We start from the raw sequence: 24,078 nt of genomic DNA, 5'->3' as shown, positions 1-24,078 counted from the left end.
AGAACATGGCCCTATTCAGACACAGCTTTCAAGGGCCTTGTAACTATTGAGTTTGTCTCAAATCTGCAAAGGTTGACACTGATCAGCATGCTAGGTTAAAAAACCCTTTCAATTAGATTTCTCATTATCAAGAAGACAGACACACCTGCCTTATTACCTTGCAGCAACTTCCCTGCTCTTCCTCAATGAGGAGTAAGAATATTCCTAACTGCAGCTTCTCATTTCTCTAGCAATATCTCCTCAGCAGTCTCCCTGCTGAATAATTTGCTAAATATGCTGAATGAGAAAATTCTGCATTCCTCTATGAACCTCAAAGTAAAGCCCTGAGTTTGGCTCCAAATCTTGAAAGGACTTTTCTACACTAGAGCAACTGTAACAAGTGATGTACAACTAACTACCTGCTTTAACTTCCAAAGCAGTGTGACAGAAGCTCTAAGCCCTAGAAGAAAGCACTGGCTCCACTCCCACACATGCCTATGCCTATACCTATATCCATTTAGGATAGCAATCAACATTCTGCTTGGTATATATACTTGTATCATTCCCTTCACTGGAGAAAGCTGAACATTCCAGCTGACCATTTGAAACTTCATACACAACACATCTCCCCAGTGATATCAGTGATTTTCAAAAGAAACGTGAAAAGAAAAGGGACAAAATCTGAGCACTAACATTTCAGAGCACAGTCAGGCTGGGACTCTGAGAACTTCAATACCAGATGTCCCAATTCAGAACATCTACCTTCTCCTGAAGATGGAAAGTAAATTAACTTATTCCATACCATTAACAAAGAAAATGTTAACTGCTATAAATAGTTAAGCTGTCCTTAGAAATGCAAATTATAATTTACTTTGTACCTTTGATAAAATAAATGACTGAAAATAACAGAAAGAGATTAATAAATTTCTAAAGACTGGAAAATGGGCTGCTTACAGACACTTGATTCCTATGACAGACAACAGTAAGACTGAGTGACCTATGAAATTATCTGAGGAATAAAGACAGTTGAAAGGCATACACATACTTTGTCCTCATCGACATCTTCAACAGAAGAACAAACATCCACCTGGAGACCTTTTTTTGCCTAGAAGAAACACAAACTGTCTTCAATTTTAAACTGATATAACTTGGAAATACTGAATCAAACTAAGGCTTCATGAAAGCCAGGCTGAAATGCTAATCTTACTAAGAATTGCTATCTTAAAACAGCAGGAAGCCACAGGGACTTTTGTACACACACATGTCTTCAAAATTTCCGAGTTGGAAGCATTAAAAAAATCTGTGCTAACCCTTCTTACGTAAACAATTATGTTTATATTGGGCTAATCCTACAGTCTGTGGTTGAATCATATCTAGCACACAGAATTAGATACATCATGGCAGGGGGGTTTGAAACTAGATGATCTTTAAGGTCCTTTTCAACTCAAACCACTTCATGATTCCAACTCTGATCAAGACAAAGAGCTGTGTGTTCAGCAGTTACTTTGCTGGACTCAAGAGAGTCAGAAAATCGAGCAAGACCAAGTATGTCTGCATCAGGATTCCAGAGTTGAGGGCTGTAAAGACCATACAGAGATAATCGCACAGGGCTGTACAAAGTAACCAGGGCCTATGACTTCTGGCTCATCTGTGGCTTTGTTGAATCTGAGCCTCCGCCACAGCAATGAGGCAAACATTTACTTTAACCCTAATTTTGTCTTCCAGGAGAGAAGAAATACTGGATCTAAGCTAGCTCCATGCTTTCTCATAGCAGGTACAAACTAACTCTTTATGTAACAAAGATACATAAAGAGTTGGTTTATACCTGCTATGAGACTGAGTTTATACCTGCTCTGAGTTGCCAATGGACAACTTCAGATAAAACAGGAAGTCATGTCTAAATATTTCTGGATTCAGTGTTCCTTTGGCCTCTTTACAAGGCACTCCACAGTCTCCCTCATACCAGCCATACTATTGAAATATCTGAATTTATTATCTTGAAGTATAGCTGGCGGTACACCTAAAAATACTTGTAGGACTTCATACCAGGTTCAAAAAAAAATCTTTTGCTGGCATTTAAAAATTAATTAAGGGTATGTTTTGGTATTTGTGTTTCTAGAAGAAAGCTGAAGTGACACTGAAATCATAAATACATGAACATGATCTGGTTCATTGTTTGCTTTGTAAACAGATCATGCAACTTAAAAAAACGCAGCTATGCTCCCAATAAAAGCAATACTAAACTTAATAATGTAAATGGTGTGAAACCTAGCCAAAGCTTGCTTTTTAGAGCAAGAATATGTCCTACAGTCTCAAATATTTCTGAAAATATTATATATATTTTACATACCAAATCCAGAAACTAATTCTTTCTGCATATGCCAACAAACCAACTACATGACAACTTCAGAGGATTTACTCTTATTTTTTTAAAGATGATGCAAGGAAACCAGCAGGCAAACTAAAGAGATAATGAACTGGGACTTCCAATATGTCAAAATACTTAGTAGGGTGTAGTAGGGCCATGCAAAACCAATACACTGGGATAGAGTTAAACTTCTTCACAGCAGATAGCATGAGGCTGTGTTCTCGATTTGTGTTCAACACAGGGTCGACAGCGCAGGGATATTTTCATTACTCCCAAACTGCATTCCACAGAGTCAAGACCTTCCCTGCTCCTTACCCCACTCCAAAAGCAAGAGGTCAGAGTGCACAGCACTTGGAAGAGGACACAGCCAAGGAAGATGACCCTCACTAACCCAAGGGATGTCCCACATCACACAGCATCATGCTCAGCATATAAAGCTGGGTGAAGAGTGAGGGAGGGGGGGAGATCCAAGTGATGGTGCTTGACTTCCTATGTCACCATTACATGTGATGGAGACCTGCTCTCCTCGAGGAGGCTGAACACCTGCCTGCCTATGGGAAGTGGTGAATGAATTCCTTGTTCTGCTCTGCTTGCATGTGCAGCTTTTGCTTTACCAATTCAAGTGTCTTTATCTCAGCCCACAAGTGTTCTCTGTTTTACCCTGCTGCTTGTCTCCCCATCCCTCAGACGGGACTGAGTGGCTGTGAGAGGCTCAGCTGCCTGCTGGAGTTAAACTACTCAATGGCCCCAGGTGTTAAAACTATTTTAATACTTATTAATTCCTTCATATGTTCACACAAAACCATTAAGACATTTCCTCTGAATTATAAACAAAGTCTATACAATTAGACATCTGTAACAGATAGTCATCTGTAACACAGGATTTGCCCTTACTGAGGAAAACCAGTTCACACTCCTACACAAGCAATACTGTGATTACACAGCAACTTGTAAAATAAATAAATAAACATGTATATAATAATGAATATAAGGCAAATAATGCAAAAAATAAGGCAATCAAACTAGTTTAGAAAATACACATATTTAGCAATCTCACAAATGCTAGATTTTTCAAAAATAAAATAAAACAAACCTCTTTAGCATAAGACTGCATTACTTCAGTGGTTTCTATTTTTCGTTTACATCTCTGCTTTACAGAAATACTGTTGTTGTCCAAGTCTTGCATAAGTTTAAAAAAGGCTAATTCATTGAATAACACTTCAGAGATCTCCACAAGAAGATCCTCCCCACAATCTTTTAATTTTCTACCAGCAAATTTTGCCAGTGAATCCTGTGAAGAGAAATAATTCTTCAGTTTCTGAAATAGGCTTTCAAGCTTTAAAGATTAAGCAGTTTTTGTATTTCTAATAACTTGGAATTAGTTATGTATATATAAGCTCATATTTTTTAAAAAAGTTTTAGTGCCCTAAATAGATTTTACATGGAATCTCTAGTCACATAACAAAGAACTTAATAAGCTCATGATTTAAATTCCATGCTTGTAGAAAAAAAAAAAAGAAGAATAAAAAAGTGCAAACTACAGATTTTCAGGAATTTACACAAGATGTCCATGAAAAGCATCACCAGAGCTCTCTCTGAAGACAGGCACAGGCTAGAGATACATCTCTCACTACCTGGCTCTGACAGAAAAGATGTTCTATGTGCATAAATAATTTGTGTAGGAACAAAGGTAATACTTCATCACTGTATCTAAGGTGAGGGAGAATGGCAGCTGTGCTATTCAAGGTGTAAAATACAACTTCAGAGAAGTCTGCTCATTAGCCAACTTGAGTGCTGCAAAACAGAACTGAAAAACTACTAACCTGAAGTATACTGCCAAGCTGCTTATGAAAGAACTTCACAAACTCTTTACTTTCATCATTTTGTTGCGTAAGAGTCAAGACCATACGTCTTACTGATGTCAGTAACTGAGAAGAGCATACTTCATCCATGTGCTCCTACACAAGTACCACAGAATGAGCTTTGTTACCACTTCAAAAGAAAAACTAGCCATCAACTCAAGTACAGAAATTAATTTATAAAAAACCCACTTGTCCACTGAAGGAACAGCACACCACAAAAATTCCCAGTCAATCTCAAAAACACCATACTTGATAAATGACTGCTTGGCCACAACACACAGAGATTTATGTCAGTTTTCCAGTACATGAGTACTTGGTATTTTATAACGTTTGGCCAAACTAAGGAGCTTCATATATTGTGGCTGTGTACACAAGTGTATTGAAGTGCATATTAAGACATCTACTCTTATATGCAGCCTTAAAATTGCAAAAAAAGAACAAGTCTTCAGGCACTCTGACTCTGGCATGCCAACAATATAGTTTTTAAACTTAGTATCACCAAATACCTCATTAGACAAACCTAAGCTTATACACTGTGCATTCTATAAAAGAGAACAGGGAGATGCCTTAAGCAACTCCATCTTCTCTGCTCTCCAACCTTGCAAAGAAGAACTGTGACTAGTTCTCCTTCTTTCAAGAAGAACATTTCTTCTTTGTAGTCACAATAGTTAAAAAGTTCTTAACAACTTTAAAGATATTTGTAAACAGAAGAAAATAATGTTAAAAAAACTACTCGGAGATATTCTTCAAAAATATCCTATTACTGTACATGCAGCAGTTTTAATTAGTGATCTCAGTTCTGTCTGCTAAAAGGCACCAAATATTTCAGAAGTACATTCTCAAACATTTTTATATTTAATTTTTTCAGCTCTAGAGCAAGCAACCTCTATTCTTTGTGATGTCAAGTCCACCTGCCCTATAAAATCTAGAAACTTCACCATTTATTTCTCCTATTAATAACTACACAGAATCTTTCTGTGGAAAATCTAATTCTTACTTCATCTTCAGCAGAGTCTGCAACTGAACACATATTTATTGGCAGCTGCTTCTAAGAGGCAAGTTTTAGATTTTAAATAATGCTGTTCTGTGCAATTACACAAGTGTTTTTCTTACTCTTCTAATTCATGCCATATTATAAAGACCCCTTACCTTCAGAAAAGGAATGACCTCTTTCATAATTGCTTTAATCTGCCGGTCAAGCTGCTGAGTATCTATGCGAGGACACGGAACTGCAGAAACATCACCTGACTGTGGCACAGACTGACTTTCACCGGTTCCTGGACCTTGTTTTAATAAAAATAATTTTTAAAAAAGGCAGTACATTTAATACATTCAACAGATATTAAAGAAATATCACTTTCAAAAATTTATTTTAAAAAATATATCTTATTTCCTTAAGTATGCAAATATCCTTTCAAACTTTGCTAAGTTTTCAATATAAATAAAGAGAAAAGCAATTTAGCTTGATAGTTACTATAATTATTTTCTAAAACTAAGCAAAATATACATATATATGCATACCTTCTAATTTAGCAGCAGAAGCACCCTGAAAATTACTAGAGCAGCCCTCAGAGTCAAGGGTACTTTCAGCTTCAACTTTCATACGCTCATATTCCCTCATCCAAGACAAAGCTTTATCTAAGTGAATCACTGTGTTGCCTATATTTAGAATAAAAACACTTTTTAATCTAAATAAAAAGTTTTCAATTGATAGACAAATAAACAATTATTAAAATGACTTTAAGGCCCCAAATGTTGAAATCCATATATAACTAGTTGTAATATTTTATTACACACTTTGATGAACTCTGTGTTTCACAATTAGCTAATTTATTTATGTTTTGTCTTACAAAACATGTAATTACACACTAAAAATCAAATAACAGTGTACTAAAGTGCAGACAACTGCAGGCACTTAGGGAGGGAGGGAGGGAGTAACACTTAAACACTAAGTCACATCATTCTCACCAAGGTCATCGGTGGCAAAGGGTTCAAAATTTGAAGAAGTAGACATAGTACTGCCATTGTCTGCATCAGGTTGTTCACAATCTCGACATGCTTCTGTAGAAAAGTTCTTACCAAAAGTTTCCTAAAAAATACCAGACAAGTGAATACAAAGAAGGAACACACCATACTCTCACAGATGTGTGAACAAGCCTGCAATTCTTTTCAGTGACTTGTTGTGGTATCAGGGTTTGTCATAAGACTGCCTGACTGGAGAACAACCCTACTTTCAGGTTATAAATCCATCAGATTAATCTACCATGCTTACTTCAAATACTTCAAGTGCAAAACATGTAAGAAACTGTACAGAGGTGTAATTGATTTCTTAAATACAAGCAAAAAATTTTGGAGAATCATGTGATCAGTACTTGTCCTGACCTTACTCAGGAGAGGATTTTGGCTCTGAATGTATCAGTTTCCTATTTACATCCCTCTCCACATTTCATTCACTCCTGACACATCACTCATTTGCAGTACCAAGAATCCTACCATATTTTATCACTTTTGCATTGATTCTTTTGCCACTAGTTGTTTAGAAAAGTCTGTGTAAGTCGATACTAATTTTAACAAAATTCATTCCCTAGTATATTTCACTAGACAAGCATATATGTGTGCAAACTGAAATACAGGAAAAGCTGCCAGTAGCTTCTGAATTTCAACACTTACATCATCTGTAGAAGCAAGACTTTCACTAGGAGTGAGTTCAGAATTTGATGCTACCCATGTTGAAGAATTCAGTGATTTTCCACACTTCCCTTTTTCATTTTTCTCACATAAATGTCTAGTCACGATATCCTAGAAAAAGATAATCTATGCTGTAAAAAGATCTAAGGTTTGCTTGATTCATAAATAAAATCAAAAATCTGTGCATACCTGCAAAGCATATAGAGCCCTTTGCCTCAGATAATCTGTATTTAGCAGCTGAAGCTCATGGAAAAGTTCAATAAGAAAGTGGGGACGAGACTCATTTTGAGAAATAAGAGTTGCCACTTCAGAATAAATTGTGTCTCGCAAAGCTTCAAACATAGAAAGATCACTACCAGTTTCTGTAGAAAAAAATAAAGGAACTTGTTAAGTCCTTGACAGGCATCCACTTAACAGGCTATCAGGTATGCAACTTATGAGTTTACAAATTATGTCCCAGTCATTGCAGATTCCCAATATAGCTGCTTTCATAAAGCTTATTAATTTCCTGAAGGGCAAACATTCTTAAATTATACTTTATGCAATCTCCAATATATAAAATACAATATAGAGCAATTGTAAAAATAATTTTCTTTACACTTCTGAACAATACCTTTTGAAAGTATTGTTTATAAAAGAGAATACTGCACACAGCACAATGATGCTTTCAGAATAAGTATTAAACACTGAAAATGGAGTTTCAAGACATTTCAAGAAAGATAGTGAATGGTCTCAGGTTTATATAGTACAGGCAGTCCACACTTCTGCAACACAAGCAGCATTAAGAAAGCTTTAGGCTGAACTCTAGAAAGCCACTCTTTGCCAACATAAATGCTACACTCTCATACATGTTTAGTATCACTCCCAAGTTCACAAAAAACCTCCTACCCTTAAACCCTATTACATATAAGACGATGTGTTGCCTAACAAATCTCCCATTCATTTGACAATTAAGGATTATCCTTGCATCACAACAATCAAATTATTACATGCATTATTTGGGAAGTGCTGAATGGAAACATAGCTAAATTTGGAAAACTCAGTTTAACAGATGTGTAATTGTTAGTATTCAAGTTAATGAAGTTATTAGCAATACAGCAAACATTACTGTGCAATTTGATTATCTGCAAATAGTTGACCAATTTTTTAAGCACAGGCAAGCTTTTTCAACCTTTGAAAAGTTACCGCAAATTGCATCCCTCTCCCATTACTAACAGGTAATAGCAGCTTTTAAACATACTAAAAATGCCTACTGAAATAAATTTTTTGATGCAGTATCTACCTCCATATTTTCTATTTGTGTTACTAATCAAGAACAGGGTAACCACGTTCTCCACAACTGTAATTCAAAGCAGTTGGTAACACTGCACTTCATGCAAGGTTACTTCTCTTGTCTTGGTTATAGGGAAGGTGCTGCAATAGCACTAACCTTGAACATCTGCTAAACAGTGAGTTACAGGACCAAAGGTAAGAGAAGAAAAAAAAAAAAGTAATAGCATATTGTTGAAGCTAAGCAGTGAATGCATTACCTGGCGCTTCAATGCATGCATTTCTGTTAGACTGCTGCAGAATTCTCCTAGCATGCGCTGTAGGAAAGTGGGGATAGACAGTGATAAACACAAAAATGTGCACCAGAAATAAAGACAGGGTCTATACAAAACAGCAGGAGGAAGACTGCTTAGTCATCCAAACCACATCAGAGCTGCTTATTGTGAGAATGAGAACTTGAGCAGTGAAGTTTATTACGTACACTAATAAACAGCTCTTAGTGTGGACATAGCTACACTGGCAAAGCTTTACATTGTGCTACAATGACTACAATTTCTGCATCTCTTAAAAAAACCAGAAATAATGGCAGAACCAAAAAAGGCACAGGAGCGAGAATTTTTATGATCTAGATACAAGAAAAGCAGTGCAGATGGCAAAAATGTAAGGGTTTATGTGATGTTAAAAGACTGAATTTGAATGGTATTTGATGGGGCTCATTTAAGCACAAATAGGAAGAAGACATGTATGCAGTATAGGATGTAGTTTAAACATTAAGCAAAGTTTTATCAGTTTAACAGTTACTTTCCATAAAATCACCAACAATAGGTGAGATTGGCTACATTTTTGCTTTTTGTACGGTAAAAGGTTTCTAAATTACTTTAACCAAGTATTTAATATACAGAAAATGCCCAAAAGCAATTAATATCAAACTTTTTACACATTTACATTTACAGCATCCTTAGAAATTAAAATGCAAAATTCACACACTAAATATATAGTCCTGTCTTCCTGCCAAAACACACTGCATTTAAATAACACACTAGCAACTAAGGTCCCTTACTCACATAAGTTAACAAAATAATTAAACATTTTGAAAAGAGTACCTGAAGACATTTCTGTAGATCTACTGTATTTAATTATTTTTTCCAATTGCTCCTGATTCCTTTTGCTGAACACCTTTGCATGAACCACATCATCAGAGTGTCTGCTTTTATTGTTCTTGCAGGGCTCACACACACTAGAAGCACTTGCACTTTCATAACCTAATGGGAGGAAATGAAAGGGAAGAAATAAAGAAACAGCTTACAAAATGTTTTATTACTTCAGAAAATTTGTTCAAGGGCACTCTTAGAGATGCAAAATACTAATGATGTTTCCTATACTAAAATCTTTCTCTGTATACTGAAGCCATACAGTAGTACTAAATCCTCAGCAACTCCAACAGTACTTCTATACTAACTAGTACTGTCCCACTCTTCTCACAATTTTAATGAAGCTTTTATTTTTTTCAGCAAATAATCCAGTTTGAACGAGAAGAAAATGAAGAAGATTCTCCTTGTTATTTTAAATCTGCACGTATCTGCATCCACGATCCTCTCAATTGGTTATTTATTTTCTATTGACTGAAATCCTAAAAAACTGGATGCAGTTGTATTACATAAAATTAAGTAACTTCAATAACTTATTGCCATTACTATACTATTTATTGAGAGTAAATTCTCTGGTATGTAATGATTATAATCCAAGCCAAGTTTGCCACAGTATCCAAGATTACTTTACAACCTACCAGCATTTTTAATTCTGCCTTTTAGCTGAGAAGAACTCTTCCTCTTATTCTTTGATTTGGGCGTTTTATCTTTGGATGCCAGGCTTGCTTGTGCCGATGCTTTTCTAGATCTAAATGTCTTTGTCACAGTAGTTGGGTCTATTGGATCAGGCATGCTACTGAAACTCTCCAAAGACTCTTCATCAAACTCTCTTCTCCGGCTCATATCACACTGATTTTTATGACCAGAAGCAGTATTTTGTACTGAAACTGCAAAACCAGCATTCAGCTGAGACTGATCATCTTTCTTCATTTCTTGGCTATCATCAAGCCAAGTTGATCTTTTCTCCATTTCCTCTTCAGGTTGTCTATGATTCCTTCTGTCAGAAAAGAAAGACCCACAGATCAATTTCAACATACCATAACTTGATCTCTCAGATAGAAACATCATGTATTACCAGCAAACAGTTTAACTGTAATGCATATTATCTGCCCTTGTTACTTAGACATCAAATGAATATTGAAAAATAAGTAACTCCAGAGAACCCTTCAAATGGAGAATGGAACTTCCCATTTATCTATCACTGGTTTCAATACGAATATATTAATGCAGCTACTGCTGTGCTCAAATAGTACCACAGGTCAAAACATTTCTTAAAGCAACATTCAGTACAATCTACAGCAACACAAAAAAAATAGCATTCGCTGAAAGTACATCCTCTAGTTATTCAAACAACTCAGTATCAAAACAATCCCACAGAAACAAAATCTTACTCCACCTACAGAAAGTGTTAGAAAACCACTCCAAGACTGCATTTGATTTTAAAATTTTCACGAAATGATACATTAATTAATATATAGAAAAGCAGAACACTACTGGAAAAAATGAAAAAAATTAAACTAGAAGTTACAAAAGTCAAGCTCATATAGTAATTCTATGACAATAAATTCCCTTAAAGAATGACGAATTTCCCTAAGCCCCAGAAAAGGGAGGAGAAATTATTAAGGGAGAGCTGCACTTTGACATTCAATACCTTTGTTTTTCTGCTCCATTAGAGGAACTGCTTTCAAAGGGTTTGGGGAATGCCATATACTCAGTTTTCCCAGAAGTATTATGATCTAGAGGATGCTGCTGCTCCTGCTGCTCACTGCTGCGTGGAGAAACATTATGTGCAAAATCTCCAAAACCAGATGGAAACACTGGATTACAGTTAATACCTACAAAGTAAACAAGAGAGTCAAAAGATAACTACATCATTTACTTGTGCAGTAAAATTCAAATTTGAGACATACTATGTGGCAGCATGGAATTATGAGCAAATATACATTGAGGAAGTAAGCAAGAACTGTTTTCATCCTGAAAGCACTGTAAACAATCAGAATTTATCTTTAGTGCAGGTTTTGAACACTACTGGATACTACAATCCCATCAATGGAGATCAAGGTCCTTCAAGAAACTATGCCTGTTTCCTGGTTTCCTAATAAGACTGAAATATATGAAGACAGTTTTGTTTACTTTTGAGTTATACAGTAAAATACCTACACTCCTTTCCTCCAAATCCAACAGCAAAAGTAGATTAGAGAAAGAGATTAGAAATGCTGTATGCAAATCAACAGTTACTGTGTAACTCTGATGGGAACAAAAATGAGTTAACATGCTCCATTTACAAGCACTTATAACAAACATGAGTGCTTGAAGCTCTAAGAAAAACAGAAATAATTACCAACTGCCACCTTCCAATTACATGGTTCACTCAGAACTTGATTTCAACTGTGAAATGATTGCTGAAGGTATGTAAAAAGCTTCAAACACTGCTTTTTGTATGTTGGATTTGAAACCTTACATGGAGTGAGTCTTTTCAAGTATAATTAACTTCATACTGAGAGAGTCTTGCTCTTCATACTGAAGTAAAAATATTTAATTATTCAGCAATAAACAGTAAACTTCTGCTTAAGACCGTTTCAATATAAAGGAAAAGTGACTGAGTTTCATTAAGTTCACATTACAATTTCAATTAAATGAGAAAATGTCCATTTTTGAAATTCATGTTGCTTCTCATACCTACAGTAATACTTACCTGGAGCAAAGGAGGAAAAATTAGTAAATCCTGGAACACTAAAGAGGTTCACAGGTTGTGGGGGGTAGTTGAATGGACAGAAAACAGGAGATGGAGGCGGTGGTGCACTACTGCCTCTCTCCTTTCTTGATGGTTTCTCTTGACACTGTTGTTCTTGCTGTTGCATAAGATCACTTAACATTTGTTTCAACCTTGAAAATAAGAAAAAATAACAACTTGGGGAAAAAGAAGAATATTATGGGAAAACTGTAAATTTATACTCAAGTAATTCGAGCTTCATATTATCTCACCTACACCATGTAATGTGTGTAAAGAAGTACTCTATTTAGCTTATTAAAAAACCTCAAGACAAAAATTACTTACATTTAATCCTGAGTTGGTTTAAAATCAACTGCTCTGTACTAGTGGTCATGCATGCACAGTTTAAACCTCCTTGTAAGAACAAAAAAACCTGACTACATACTAAAGAAATAAGCAAGCTGAAAACTTCAACAGAAACAATCAAGTATACAAAGTATTTACAGAACTGAGGTTAAAACTGATTTTAAAACTGTGTAAGAGGACAGCACATATATATCACTTACCAAATACAAAACAGAGATGAAGAGCTTCAACTTTCATGCAATGAATTAAAATGACTATTACATGTTTTTTGAAAAAAGATAATTTGGAACATGGAATCTTACATTCCATCATCTGAACAGAATGTAAGAAGCACAAATTGTAACTGAAAACACTAAGAAAGGACAAAAAGCTTTTTTGCTGTATATTACCATTAGAATCCAGAATCTTGCCAGGTAGTCTAGTGAAGACTACAGACACAAAAGCATATTAGAAAATAACTACTGCAACAGATTTTTGCCAACTATTGGTTCTCTTCAATGAAGATTACTAGGAAAGTACTTTTAAAAGTACTAAAGAGGTCATGGGGGAAAAAGATGACAACCAGAAATGCTACACACAATTTCAAAAGCTCATTATCAACTTAGAAGTTCAAGAGTCTCATATTTAACCACTATCTGTAATCTTTTATTCACATAACCATGTTCCTGTTACTGAAGCATTTCAAACTCCACAGTTAAACACTAATACAGTCAACAAACCTTTGGACATTATTCTGCTGCCAAGTCAGCTGAGTGTAACACTGGTTTAACTGATGCATAATAAGATGTATTTGTGAAGATGCAACATTATTGGGCATCATGCTGTAGGGGCCTGTGAGCAAAGTCTGCAGAAGGCAAGAGAGGGTCTGTGGAAAGAAAATATGTAACAGTGACCAATCACAAAAACCAGAAGTTAGTGCTAGAAGGAATTAGAAAGAGAATAAAAGGCAAATAAGAACAGCAAAATAACAGCTCTTCATATCTACCTGCTGATCCTGCATCAAAGTCTGACAAATGCTGACACTAAATTCATGCTGTTTCTTCAACTGATTGATCTGCTCTTGCCATCGCTCCTTTTCTTCCACATAGGAGAGCTCAGACATCCACCGAAAATTTTCCTGACGCCGCATATTTATGTTTTGCTGTTGCCTGGCCTTAGACACGGGACGGTAATTTCCATCTGCTGAAAGGGGACGGCAGTTTTTCCACCTGGGGTGGGAAAATTTGAAAAATGAGGACAAAATCAGATAATTCAAACAACTAATGATACTTCCATATTGACAAACATAATAAGTTGTGCATCAAAAACTCACATGGCACAGGCCACCTAATTACACATGCCATTCTGTCAATCCAAAATTATCCTGAACAAAAAACAGGAGCTCCCCACCTGACTACGACTGTGAAAAAAGGAATGGCTATCAATGTGCCTGTGTCTTGTTTTTAGTATTTTCCATTACTGCTAACATGTACTCAATGAAAACAGAAACCACCAACATAATACGTTGACAAGTCCAGCCTCTGATGAGCCCACAGTCTACTAAAATCATTTTGGTATCCAAACCAGAAGAAATAATACATTCAGATATATACATTCTTTTTAACATGGTATTTTCACTTAATCACACAAATGTTATGAAGGAAGTCAATCAGGTAAACAGGAGTTAAAACTATTCACAATAATTAAGAAATAGTTCCCACAACTACAGAAGCCAGCAATTTAGAAGGAAAAAATTTAGAGTTAGTTTAATTCTCTGAATTACTATTTTTGAAGAGACTGATCATAGCAAAAATTTCACACATGTGATTATCTTTTAAGCTGATTAAAAAAAAAATGGGAGCATCAGAAGCCACTACCACACAACTGGAGAGCTCAATGGCAGATTTTTAGTAAGACTGAAAACAAAAGAAATCACCAAGTCAGTTATATACATTGCAGCTGCAAAGACTCAGAGAAGAAACTGCCACTAATAAGAAAGAATTTTCCTTTGCTGTGAGGATGTCCTGTAGTTAATGCAATGCTTCTTCCACCATCTTCCAAATACTCAGACAAGCATCAGATCAACAAATAAGGTTACTAACCTATCTTTGTTTCCTTTACCAAAATAGGCATTTTCTGGTATGTTGTTATTGGGATAAACAGAAAAACTGTCATTCAAACTTGATGCATCTTCTTCCTCTTCTTCTGCCTGACCAGCTCCATCAGAGAGATAACCATCTTCATCTCCATTTTCTTCCTCTAGGGCACACTGGGTAGAACCTCCCCAGGTAGCCATTGTCCTAGGGAACATTGCAGGGTCAGGGAGAAAAGGGGTGTTTGGAAAATGAGTATTTGCTTTTCAATTTTATGACAAATTATTAAAACAATCTGTTGACAATTTCAAGTCTATCTGCAATTAATCAAGTTGCACCAAAAAGAATTGAACTGTTCTAAAGATGAGCCAGTAGTGTGCCCACATGGCCAAGAAGGCCATTGGCAACCTTGCCTCTATCAGGAACAGTGTGGCCAGCGAGACCAGTGAGGTCATTCTTCCCCTGCAACAGCCACAGGTTAAGCCACACCTTGAGTGCTGTGTCCAGTTCCGGGTCCTGCAATTTAGGAAGGACTTTGAGATGCTGGACCATTTTCAGAGAAGGGCAACAAGGCTGGTGGAGAGACTGGAACACAACTCCTGTGAGAAGTAGCTGAGGGAGCCTGGAGGAGTTTTAGGGGAGACCATATTGCTCTCTACAACTGACTGAAAGGAAGGTGTAGCCAGATGGGGAGTCAGCCTCATCTCCAAGGCAATCAGTGACAGGACATGAGGACAATCTTATGCTGAGTCGGGGGGGTTTAGGCTGGACATTAGTGATTGACTGGGCATTGGAATGGGCAGTCCAGGGACATGGTGGAGTCCCTGGTGACATTTAAGGAAAAGACTGGATGTGGCACTCAGTGCCATGGTCTCATCAGCAAGATGGTTTCAGGCCATAGGTTGGACTCAATCTTCAAGGTCTTTTCCAACCCAGTTGATTCTGTGATTCTCACCAATGCAAACTGCATTCTGCTTCTAATACTGGGACAGACAAATGAAATTACTATCTGTATTGGAACTGTATTACTTTACTATGCTATAAAATGGCTAAAGATGAAAAAAAACCTACTCTGATCATTTGGCATTTTCCATGCAATTTCTTCTTCTTAGGTGTTTCTTTTCCCCACTAGTAGCAGAAAAGAGACTTAATATGCTGGGAAAACCCATAGAACTGGCAAGCTGCTAAATGACAGTCACTTCACAAGCCAAGAAATTAATTTCCTGCTCTGTTAAATCATCAGATTCAGTGGTCAGATGAACACAGGAAACTGCCCCCAACACTGACATCCTACTGAACAATGGAAGCACCCATTGATGAATACAGAATAACTTGTGCTCTTACTTCTCAGTCCTGCTCTGCTGTGGAGTACACCGAGCTTCTGACCCTTCACTTTTAACAGATGCAGCAACAGTAGATATTGTTTCTGCAAGCTCTCTCCTTCTCTGATCTTCAGCCATTAAAGCTTCAAGTTGCTTTCTTCTCTGTCGCAATTCTTCTCTTAAAATCTCATGTCTTCTCATCTCAGACCATAACTGCTTGCAGTAAAATGGAAGAATTAGAACATAATGCCAGCATAATTTCAGGAAAGAATAAGTAATATCCAGATCAATATCAAAGACAATTTTAGGGGGAAAGGTGAAGAAAGACGCAAAGATAAATCAGGTTTCAACAAATACTTTCACCATTTTCTCGAAAGATGACCCGTCTACAGTATATAGTATCAAATTTTCATGGTAAAAATTAAAAATTAATTCAACTATCACATTAATATTTAGTAACAATTGCTATATTTGGGGTAGAATGTCTTGCCAGTTCAAGTCAGTATCTCCTTTTTTCCAGAAACAAAATAAAGGAGTTATATATGTTTTGTTAAAATAGCTACTACTCCACTCCCCAGGCCACTTAAAATATGTCCAAGCAACCTGTAACTTCTTTCTAAACCCTTTTAAAGTCACAGCATATCAAGTATGGAATACCTCATTGCCTACTGGTAATGATTCATCACATTCAAATAAAGGCTTGCCAGCTGTGTTACACTCAGTCATGGCTGGAGTTGATGTTGCTTGTGAAGATTGTCTATCTGCTGGGCAGTTACCCAGCCCACCTGACAACTGAAAGAGAAAAGCAAATGGCAAAATAGAATTTAAGAGCTTTCTAAAACTTACCTGCAGTTAAAACTCAACACAGTTAAGGCTTTATGAGGCTAGAAAGTCAGTATCCCAGGAAAAGGATTTTTGAATCAAGGTTTAACATTTATTTCAAAAGTTACCTAGCAATCAATAAAACTGATGTATTATTATATAATGCTCTAGGATGCACAGTATTGATAATTTACTGCTCACTTCACAGAAGGAAGTTAAGAGCATGAAAAACAGTAAAGCCTGTAGAGTTAAGTTAAAATGCAATGAATTGTTGATCATGCACTCAAGACACAGCATCGCTCCAAAATATCAGCAAATGACTACTAAGAGAAGTAAAGAAGCAGTGACTGACCAGTATGGACAGACAAATTTCAGGCTAAAAATAAGACAGAAGGTTCTGTATCTTTGAAGACACTGTCAAGGCTTTTGAAGACAAATCACAGTGAAATCAACCACCGAACTAGAATCATTGAAAAGTGAATGACATAAGCAGAACTCTAGAACACCTGCTTACAGTATACAAGCATTACCAATTTAAGTTTTTTTCCAATTTTCATAGGGGGAAAAGGGTGAGCAAGGTATTTTTTGTTTCTTTGCTCAACACCTTAAGACAGTAAAGAAATACATTCTACCTACTTGAAGGTCAGGACAAGCTTTCTGTAACACTTGAATTTTTTCCTGGATTTCAAACAGCTTTCTTCTTTCTTCTTGTAACTGCTTAAGCTCCCGTTGCTGCTGCTGAAGTTTAGCTTCATAGAACTTCTCTCTGTGTAAATAAGTTACCCACGTGTTACTTGGCAAGAAGTTGCCTAAAGCACAGCTCTCCCATCCTCTGACAAAGGCATACCTTGCTTTCTCATTCAGTCGCACATCTTTTTTTAACTTGTTGGAACTTGCTCGGACATTGTTTGGCTGCTGCTTTGTCTCTTCCCCCTCACCCAACAAGTCACCAATATTAGATTCATTTGCAATTGCTCCTTGAGGTTCTGGATCATCACACTAAAAGGATGTCAGAAAGGCAGACTATTTTCAAGATGATTAAAAAAAAAAAGTAACATATCTAGTTTGTCAAGTTTGTCTGGTTTGATTTTTTCAAAACTAATCAGTCTGAAGAGCTTTATCTTCAGCACAAACCAAGAACTGAGAAGTCATTATCACTATGGCATCATGACTTGAAGATATATTGAGTTAATGAGAGAATTTAAAGTTATTTGACTCAACCTGAACTACTGAAACTTCCACTCTAAATGTAAATAATTTGTCCAATTCTTGAAGCATGAAACACTTGCCTGTGACTCAGTGGACAGAAACATACAAGCATATGAAGAAAGAATAAGGAGGAACAGAAGGAGACTGAGGTGAACAACACTGCCTATTTACTTCAATCAGTGAACCTTAATATTAACAATAACTACTCTTGAAAACTAAATCTGAAATACTTTGGAGAAAGTCTTATTGGTTTTCTATTCTGCTTTTATTTTTTTCATAATTTCTGTATTTTCAGTTCTTAAACTGAAAATGTGAAAGCTGTACCCACTGCTGCTTTGGTTTTCCAATGTAATCATGCTCCATGAAGACTCTGCTGAACAGGAGAGACCACTGGTGACCAAGAATGGCACAGCTCACGGGCCTACTGTATCTTGGACATTACATACACATAACAAGCCTTGAAAATATGATTGAAGATATGCCATTAATTAGGCTACTTATCAAGGAAGCTGCTGAATCATCTCTAATTCTGATTCATACCACTGCACAGTTAGCATCTCTATAGTGATGATAAAAAACAACACTGATCTAGATGCTGAGAAATAATACAGGAGTATGATATTGAAATAACAATATTGTGTTTATACTGTTCTATTGTCAAACATAGGTTCCAACTGAGCTTGATTTTAAGCCTTTTCATTTCTGATACACCTCTGTGTATTCAGTATGCAGACATTACAGCAGATGGTGATCAAATGTGCGCATTCTGAAGGGACATTAGATCCATGACATTGTGCTGCTAACATCACTAGATAAGCATGAGATATTCTAAATTAAAAACACTCCCAACTTACAGCTGGCCCTCAAAATTCTTAAAATAAATAAAACCACTGCCTCCAATCCAAAATACTGCAAGTCAAATATATTGCAACATCCAAAGATTTTAATGAAAAATGTTCCTCGTTGATTGAACAATGTCATAAAATCTAGGGCTCAAAAACCTAAACGTGTTGAATGTTCTGTATAATCTTAAAAATGTCTAATATTTAAAAAAATAATACTGATCTACTTCTTGGTTTGTATTTCGTAATCCAGTGCTAAAGTTAAAGACCACTGTTTCTTAGGCCGGCATCCTCCAAGAAAATCCCTGAATTGAACCTCAGAAGTGGCACCTTTGAAATCAGAAAAATCCAACTGTATCTCTTTTTCCCTAGACTACAAATAAGCATTTTAAATGTTCCATTCCGCAGTTTTTCCCTATCAGAAGGTACAGATAACACGAAACAATGAAAGCTAAATTTTTGTGCACAAGTTTGTATTTATAACATACCTGCACCATAGCAGCAAGGTTTTGTAACTGTCTAAGCTTCTGTTTTGCAGCTATAAGTCTATTGATCTTCTGCTCAAACTCGGCATCTCCAGCCACATCACCCAGGCTGCTTCTGTGACTAGACATGGAATCTTCACTAACTCGATCTTCTTCCACTTCATCATCTTCACCTTGGGGTAGATCGAGGTGTTTGTCATTCTCCCTATTATGACAGTCTGGAATAGGGAGAGGAGGAAACAAAACAATACCAAAGACACATTACTGAACTTCTGAAGTCCACTGTAATTACTGGATATTAGAAAAATATTAGCTTACTGATAAGGCTCTTGAATACTCTGCTTATCAAACAAGGGTCTCCCAAATGCTGTGCAGCTATCAGAGTTATTTGCACTAAGAAGTAAAATTATTGGAAGATTTTAGAACATACCTAAAGCAGAAGACATTTTTAGAGTCCTTATATTAGCAGCAGATCTGTTGTTTATTTCACAGTCTGTATTAAGATGTCTTCCATCTCTGTTATTAGTTCCACACTGTACATTTGAGTTGCTATTTATTTCACTCCAACTACTGATTCCTTGAGGGTTTCTAGGGTGAAATAAATTACTCATGTTAACTTTTTAAAAACTGGTATAGATACAATTTTCCTTCAGTCTTTTTCTACCTATCTTTTTTATAAATAGGTGTTCTGACCACTCCTCCTAAAAAAACCCAACAAAACCCCCAAATGAACAAACAAACTCCAACCCCATATAAAATCCATCCAGACACTGGGAGGTTTTCCATATTCATCTCTCCAACAGATTGTTTAAAAAAAAAGTAATCAAAGCAGCTTTAAATTATCCCCTGCTAGATCTGCAACAATACATTAGGTCTTACAGGTATATGTCTACATTATAAAAGCTTTATATGATGCATAGCTGAGTGACTGTTCATTTCTACCAGGTGAAGATCCTCAATGCACACAGGTAAACTGTAGGGTTTTTTCCCCCAATTCTCTGGTCTAAGACTGTAATCTTCTAGTGAAATTCCATACACATAATTCAGTACTTAAACCCAAAGGAATTTCAGACTTTTGAAGTCTTATAGTGATTTTCTAGATGTTCATGCTAATCTAAATAAATAAGACACCAAGGATTAGATAATTATTAAACATCTGTGTAACAGTCACCTTGAATTTAAAAAAATCTGTACTTTTGTTGATGTAATAAGCACAGATTTAAGTTACTTCTGTTGACTCAAATAAAGTATTGCAGGTTTCACGAAGCAACAACTCAGCTACAAAGACTTTGGATAACAAAAAATACAACAACCTAATATTTGTAACAGGCTGTGGATGCTCATGTTCAGAATCACTTTCTGATTCTTCTGTTTCTTCCTCCTCCTTAGTGTTTTCATTCACAGCATCTGTCATCATATCAGATGTCTGCTCATAGTAGTGAACTAATTCACGTAACTCATTCAGTCTCTTACGAACCTCATTTAGCTTCCTGAGGAGGAAAAAAAGAGTATTTAATCTGTTTTGCTGTATTATGCTAATCAACGTAGAGTTAAAAAGAATATATATACTCTAAAGTTCTTAGAAGTTAGTGTCAGATTTCAAGAACTTTACACTTGAAGCTCTGAATTCAGTTAACTGTATTAAATTGTTTACTAAGTAATCTGTATTACTAAATTAGGTAGATGAAAGAATGGAAATAGTTACTTAACACAAAACTTATTAAAAAAGTAATACTCCAAATTACTAAAGCAACACTGAAAAAAAATTAAAGAACTTTTACTGAAGCTTTTCTGTTGGATTTAGATTTTCGTCCTCTTCACTCTCATTCTGAGAAACCAGGGAATCAGGAGGATAGGGAGCAGGTGCCAGACTATTTGGTTCACCATTGACGACAGTTACTATGCCTACAGGACCAGAAGCAGCTGAAGTTGTACTTCTTTGATCAACACTCCTTTGAGGAGAACCTGAAGCAGGAAAAACTACAGAAAAGAAATACCGCTTATGTGAACAATTTGTAATAAGGAATCTGCTTAACTGAATTATATTAAAATAACAACAGAAAATATTATCAATAAACGAAAGAGCAGTTAATAACTTCTTTCCTTGGCAAAACAAAAACTTTTTTCCTAAGTTTCGTTGCATGCAATGTCAATAGGCAGTGAGTAATAAGGTGGCTTGTGTAAACAAGATTTCAGTTATTCCCTTTTAGCTTTATCAAATGTCAGAAGTAGAAACTTTCATGCTGTGAATCTGCCCATAGAGATTTTTCAAGGTTTTACTTAGGGCTACATTGCTTTTTTATAAAAATTTAACATTTTAGAAATTTGATCAAAAGAAAAATCCTAGCAAATTTTTCACCTCTGCTAAGTTCTTTTGTCCATTTGCTGTACAACAAACTGGATGTTTGCTTCTTCTGGCTACATGAAATCATATCCAAATATGTTCATATTATATGCACTAAATACATACAGAAAAATTGGGCTACAGTAACATAACTATTAAATCAGCATGTCCTTCTCCAATTGCATGCTTCAAGGCCTCATTTCTCAATGCTAACCAGAATATGCTGTGATCACCCCTCAGAGGTTTTCAGCCACAGGACAAATGTCACCAGTACAAATGCATTGTTAGAAACAGAGAGCGAGAGCAGCAAGTGCACAGGTCTGCATGAATAAGCAGAGCACAAAGCCATTAAAAGAAAAAGCCAAAGCTCTACTCCAGTCAGACAGGTAAGGCCCTCTAGAATGGTCTGTGATTGAAGCCCCTGCCATGAGAGCACATGAAAGCCTTTTGACAGATATTGCCATATTGCCATAAAGCCACCAACACATGAAGTGCTGAGTACACAAATGCAAACATATTGTGATAAAAACACAAAGCTCAAGTTCATGGGGCTCTTTTTTTCACAAGCCAGAAGTGTCACACACAAGCATCACAACCTCACATTAGTCAACTTCAGTGTTATAAACGAAAGTGCTAACAGAGTCATAATCATTAAGTGCTAAGACACTATCATCATTACTTGTAGAGTTTTTTTGTTAAGACAGAAACTTATACAGCATTAAAAACCATTTATATTAATAGTGCCCTAGCACAGTTTTCATCACCAGCATTTCACTGACCAATTGCAATCTCAAACACATTACAAAACATGCACATTTAAAACATGGTATTCATGAAAAAATATAGTTCTGTCTATAATGACTTACAGGAAGAGTTGTTTAGATGTTGATCACGAAGTGTATGAAGTTCTCCTAGGAGTTTGTCCATCTTTTGCTTTTTACCCTGCAACATTCGCATCTTGTTAAAAAGCTGTGCCTTCTCATCTGACTGGTGTTCAGACATTGAAGAGTTTCTGCTTTGTGAAATCTCTCTGGTAAGTGAAAGGCTTTCTGCTTGCCTTCTATTGTCAGGCACAGACTGTGTCTAAAAAGAGTAATTCCATTTTATTCAGAGTACTACAAAAAAAAGGTCAATAAACTGTAAGAAACAAAAAGCTTTCCATGGGCCTTCTATATGCAACACCAGAATCAACACCAAAACAAAGACTATTATAAAGGGAAATATACTGAAAACACTCTAATGACATCCCAATAATATAGTGAGTTAATAATTACATTGCAATAAAGAAACTACTTCTCTAGACTTTAATGGAAACCCATGAGACACAAAGCATAGATCCGTCAGCTAATAACCATTAGGAATTTTCAAGTTTGCTGAGTTTTCAAGTTTGGGGGGAGTTCTGATAACTTCAGTAGCAAATACACACAGATGAGCAAGACAAACATGGAACTGCACTGTTAAACAGAATAAAAACTGATAATGGCAAAATCTATACAGTACAATCTCAGGACTAACCTGAGAATCATGAAGTTGGTTGTGAAAGCGTTGAATTAAGTCATTCAATTCTTCATTCAGTTCTGATGTAAGACTTACTCCTGAAACACTACCTGTAGTTTCTGTTACAACTGGGCATACAGAAAAAGGGGAAAATATAAATATTTTTCCACAGAAATAAAATAAAGGCTATTTGAATAAAAATGTGTGGTTTAGCAACATCAACATACTGACTCTCTAAAAATACAGCATATATTTTTAATTTTGTGTCCTTTCCACCAGCTTTACTCTTGAAAGATGACTTATGCTACAAAAATACTAACATGACAACTCAGAGCTGCTTTGTAAGGGACCATACAAAACGACTTTAGCCTTGCTCTGTGTTTTGCTAAAAAGGTCAGAGCAAAATGACAACACCCATTAGTCCAAGGCTGACAGAAACTTATTAGAAATAAAACTGCAATTATTTAATATAGCTAAAGTAACAACAGTGCAGGTAATTTCACTTTCTCAAAATAATAAATTAACAGTACACCAAGCTTTCACATTGGTGTAAGTTGCAATATTTACAGCTGCAAATGGTGCCTTGGAAGCTTGTTCTTCAAGAAGCTTTAAGAGAGAATTAAATTTAAAAGAAAGCTTTTTGCCTTTGCCTCAAAGTTCATATTCAAACAACACTAAATATGCTAGCAGCAGTTGAAAGATCCAAATTATTCTATTTTCCCCCCAAATACAAACCAACAGCTCGTAAGAAAGTCAAATACAAATATTACTTATTTTCCCCAGAGATTATGACTCCATTACACACATAGTAAAGTTTCACTGTTTTCAAATTTCAAAAACATTTATTTTGCCATAAGTTGAATTTGAATCTTATCATTGAGTAGACCAATTCTTAGGAGAAAAACTCATGGTTTTAAGATTTTACAGGTAAACCACAATAATCAGTGCCGGGTTTTTAAATAACACGTCATTTTACATTGTCAACTCTTCAGAAACAGAGGCTTTGAAATAAAAAAGCCTTTTTAATGTGTATTTCACAATTCCAGCTTTAATCATTCAGTCAGCATGCTAACATGCTATAAGAGGCATCAT

At 36.0% G+C, this 24,078-nt stretch overlaps 1 protein-coding gene across 11 annotated transcripts in view; it reads right to left on the bottom strand.

The window, feature by feature from the left end:
- The window catches only part of PCM1 (pericentriolar material 1), a 40,341-nt gene that overhangs the window by 5,427 nt on the left and 10,836 nt on the right, over positions 1 to 24,078 (bottom strand). For 3 of the 11 annotated variants that reach the window (XM_054291373.1, XM_054291363.1, XM_054291441.1), the window contains 26 exons: positions 23,005 to 23,114; positions 22,356 to 22,572; positions 20,927 to 21,125; positions 20,459 to 20,635; positions 19,576 to 19,733; positions 19,149 to 19,363; positions 17,457 to 17,608; positions 17,246 to 17,375; positions 16,445 to 16,579; positions 15,810 to 16,003; positions 14,475 to 14,672; positions 13,379 to 13,601; positions 13,113 to 13,258; positions 12,010 to 12,200; positions 10,966 to 11,149; positions 9,953 to 10,311; positions 9,270 to 9,428; positions 8,427 to 8,483; positions 7,087 to 7,259; positions 6,880 to 7,008; positions 6,178 to 6,298; positions 5,731 to 5,868; positions 5,359 to 5,492; positions 4,171 to 4,305; positions 3,441 to 3,638; positions 1,025 to 1,084 (listed from right to left, as the gene is read on the bottom strand). In XM_054291373.1, coding sequence (XP_054147348.1) covers positions 1,025 to 1,084; positions 3,441 to 3,638; positions 4,171 to 4,305; positions 5,359 to 5,492; positions 5,731 to 5,868; positions 6,178 to 6,298; positions 6,880 to 7,008; positions 7,087 to 7,259; positions 8,427 to 8,483; positions 9,270 to 9,428; positions 9,953 to 10,311; positions 10,966 to 11,149; positions 12,010 to 12,200; positions 13,113 to 13,258; positions 13,379 to 13,601; positions 14,475 to 14,672; positions 15,810 to 16,003; positions 16,445 to 16,579; positions 17,246 to 17,375; positions 17,457 to 17,608; positions 19,149 to 19,363; positions 19,576 to 19,733; positions 20,459 to 20,635; positions 20,927 to 21,125; positions 22,356 to 22,572; positions 23,005 to 23,114 — 4,292 coding nt within the window. The remainder of the gene's footprint in view (positions 1 to 1,024; positions 1,085 to 3,440; positions 3,639 to 4,170; positions 4,306 to 5,358; positions 5,493 to 5,730; positions 5,869 to 6,177; positions 6,299 to 6,879; positions 7,009 to 7,086; positions 7,260 to 8,426; positions 8,484 to 9,269; positions 9,429 to 9,952; positions 10,312 to 10,965; positions 11,150 to 12,009; positions 12,201 to 13,112; positions 13,259 to 13,378; positions 13,602 to 14,474; positions 14,673 to 15,809; positions 16,004 to 16,444; positions 16,580 to 17,245; positions 17,376 to 17,456; positions 17,609 to 19,148; positions 19,364 to 19,575; positions 19,734 to 20,458; positions 20,636 to 20,926; positions 21,126 to 22,355; positions 22,573 to 23,004; positions 23,115 to 24,078) is intronic. The other 8 variants (XM_054291422.1, XM_054291450.1, XM_054291381.1 and 5 more) reach the window with 7 other exon arrangements.

This window comes from Melozone crissalis, unplaced genomic scaffold, assembly GCF_028551555.1.
Source record: "Melozone crissalis strain CALT ecotype California unplaced genomic scaffold, PUWL_Pcris_2 ptg000006l_1, whole genome shotgun sequence".
Classification (NCBI taxonomy): Eukaryota; Metazoa; Chordata; class Aves; order Passeriformes; family Passerellidae; genus Melozone; species Melozone crissalis.
The sequence above is the reverse complement of the archived record's forward strand: the minus strand, read 5'-3'. Positions and strand labels throughout refer to the sequence as shown.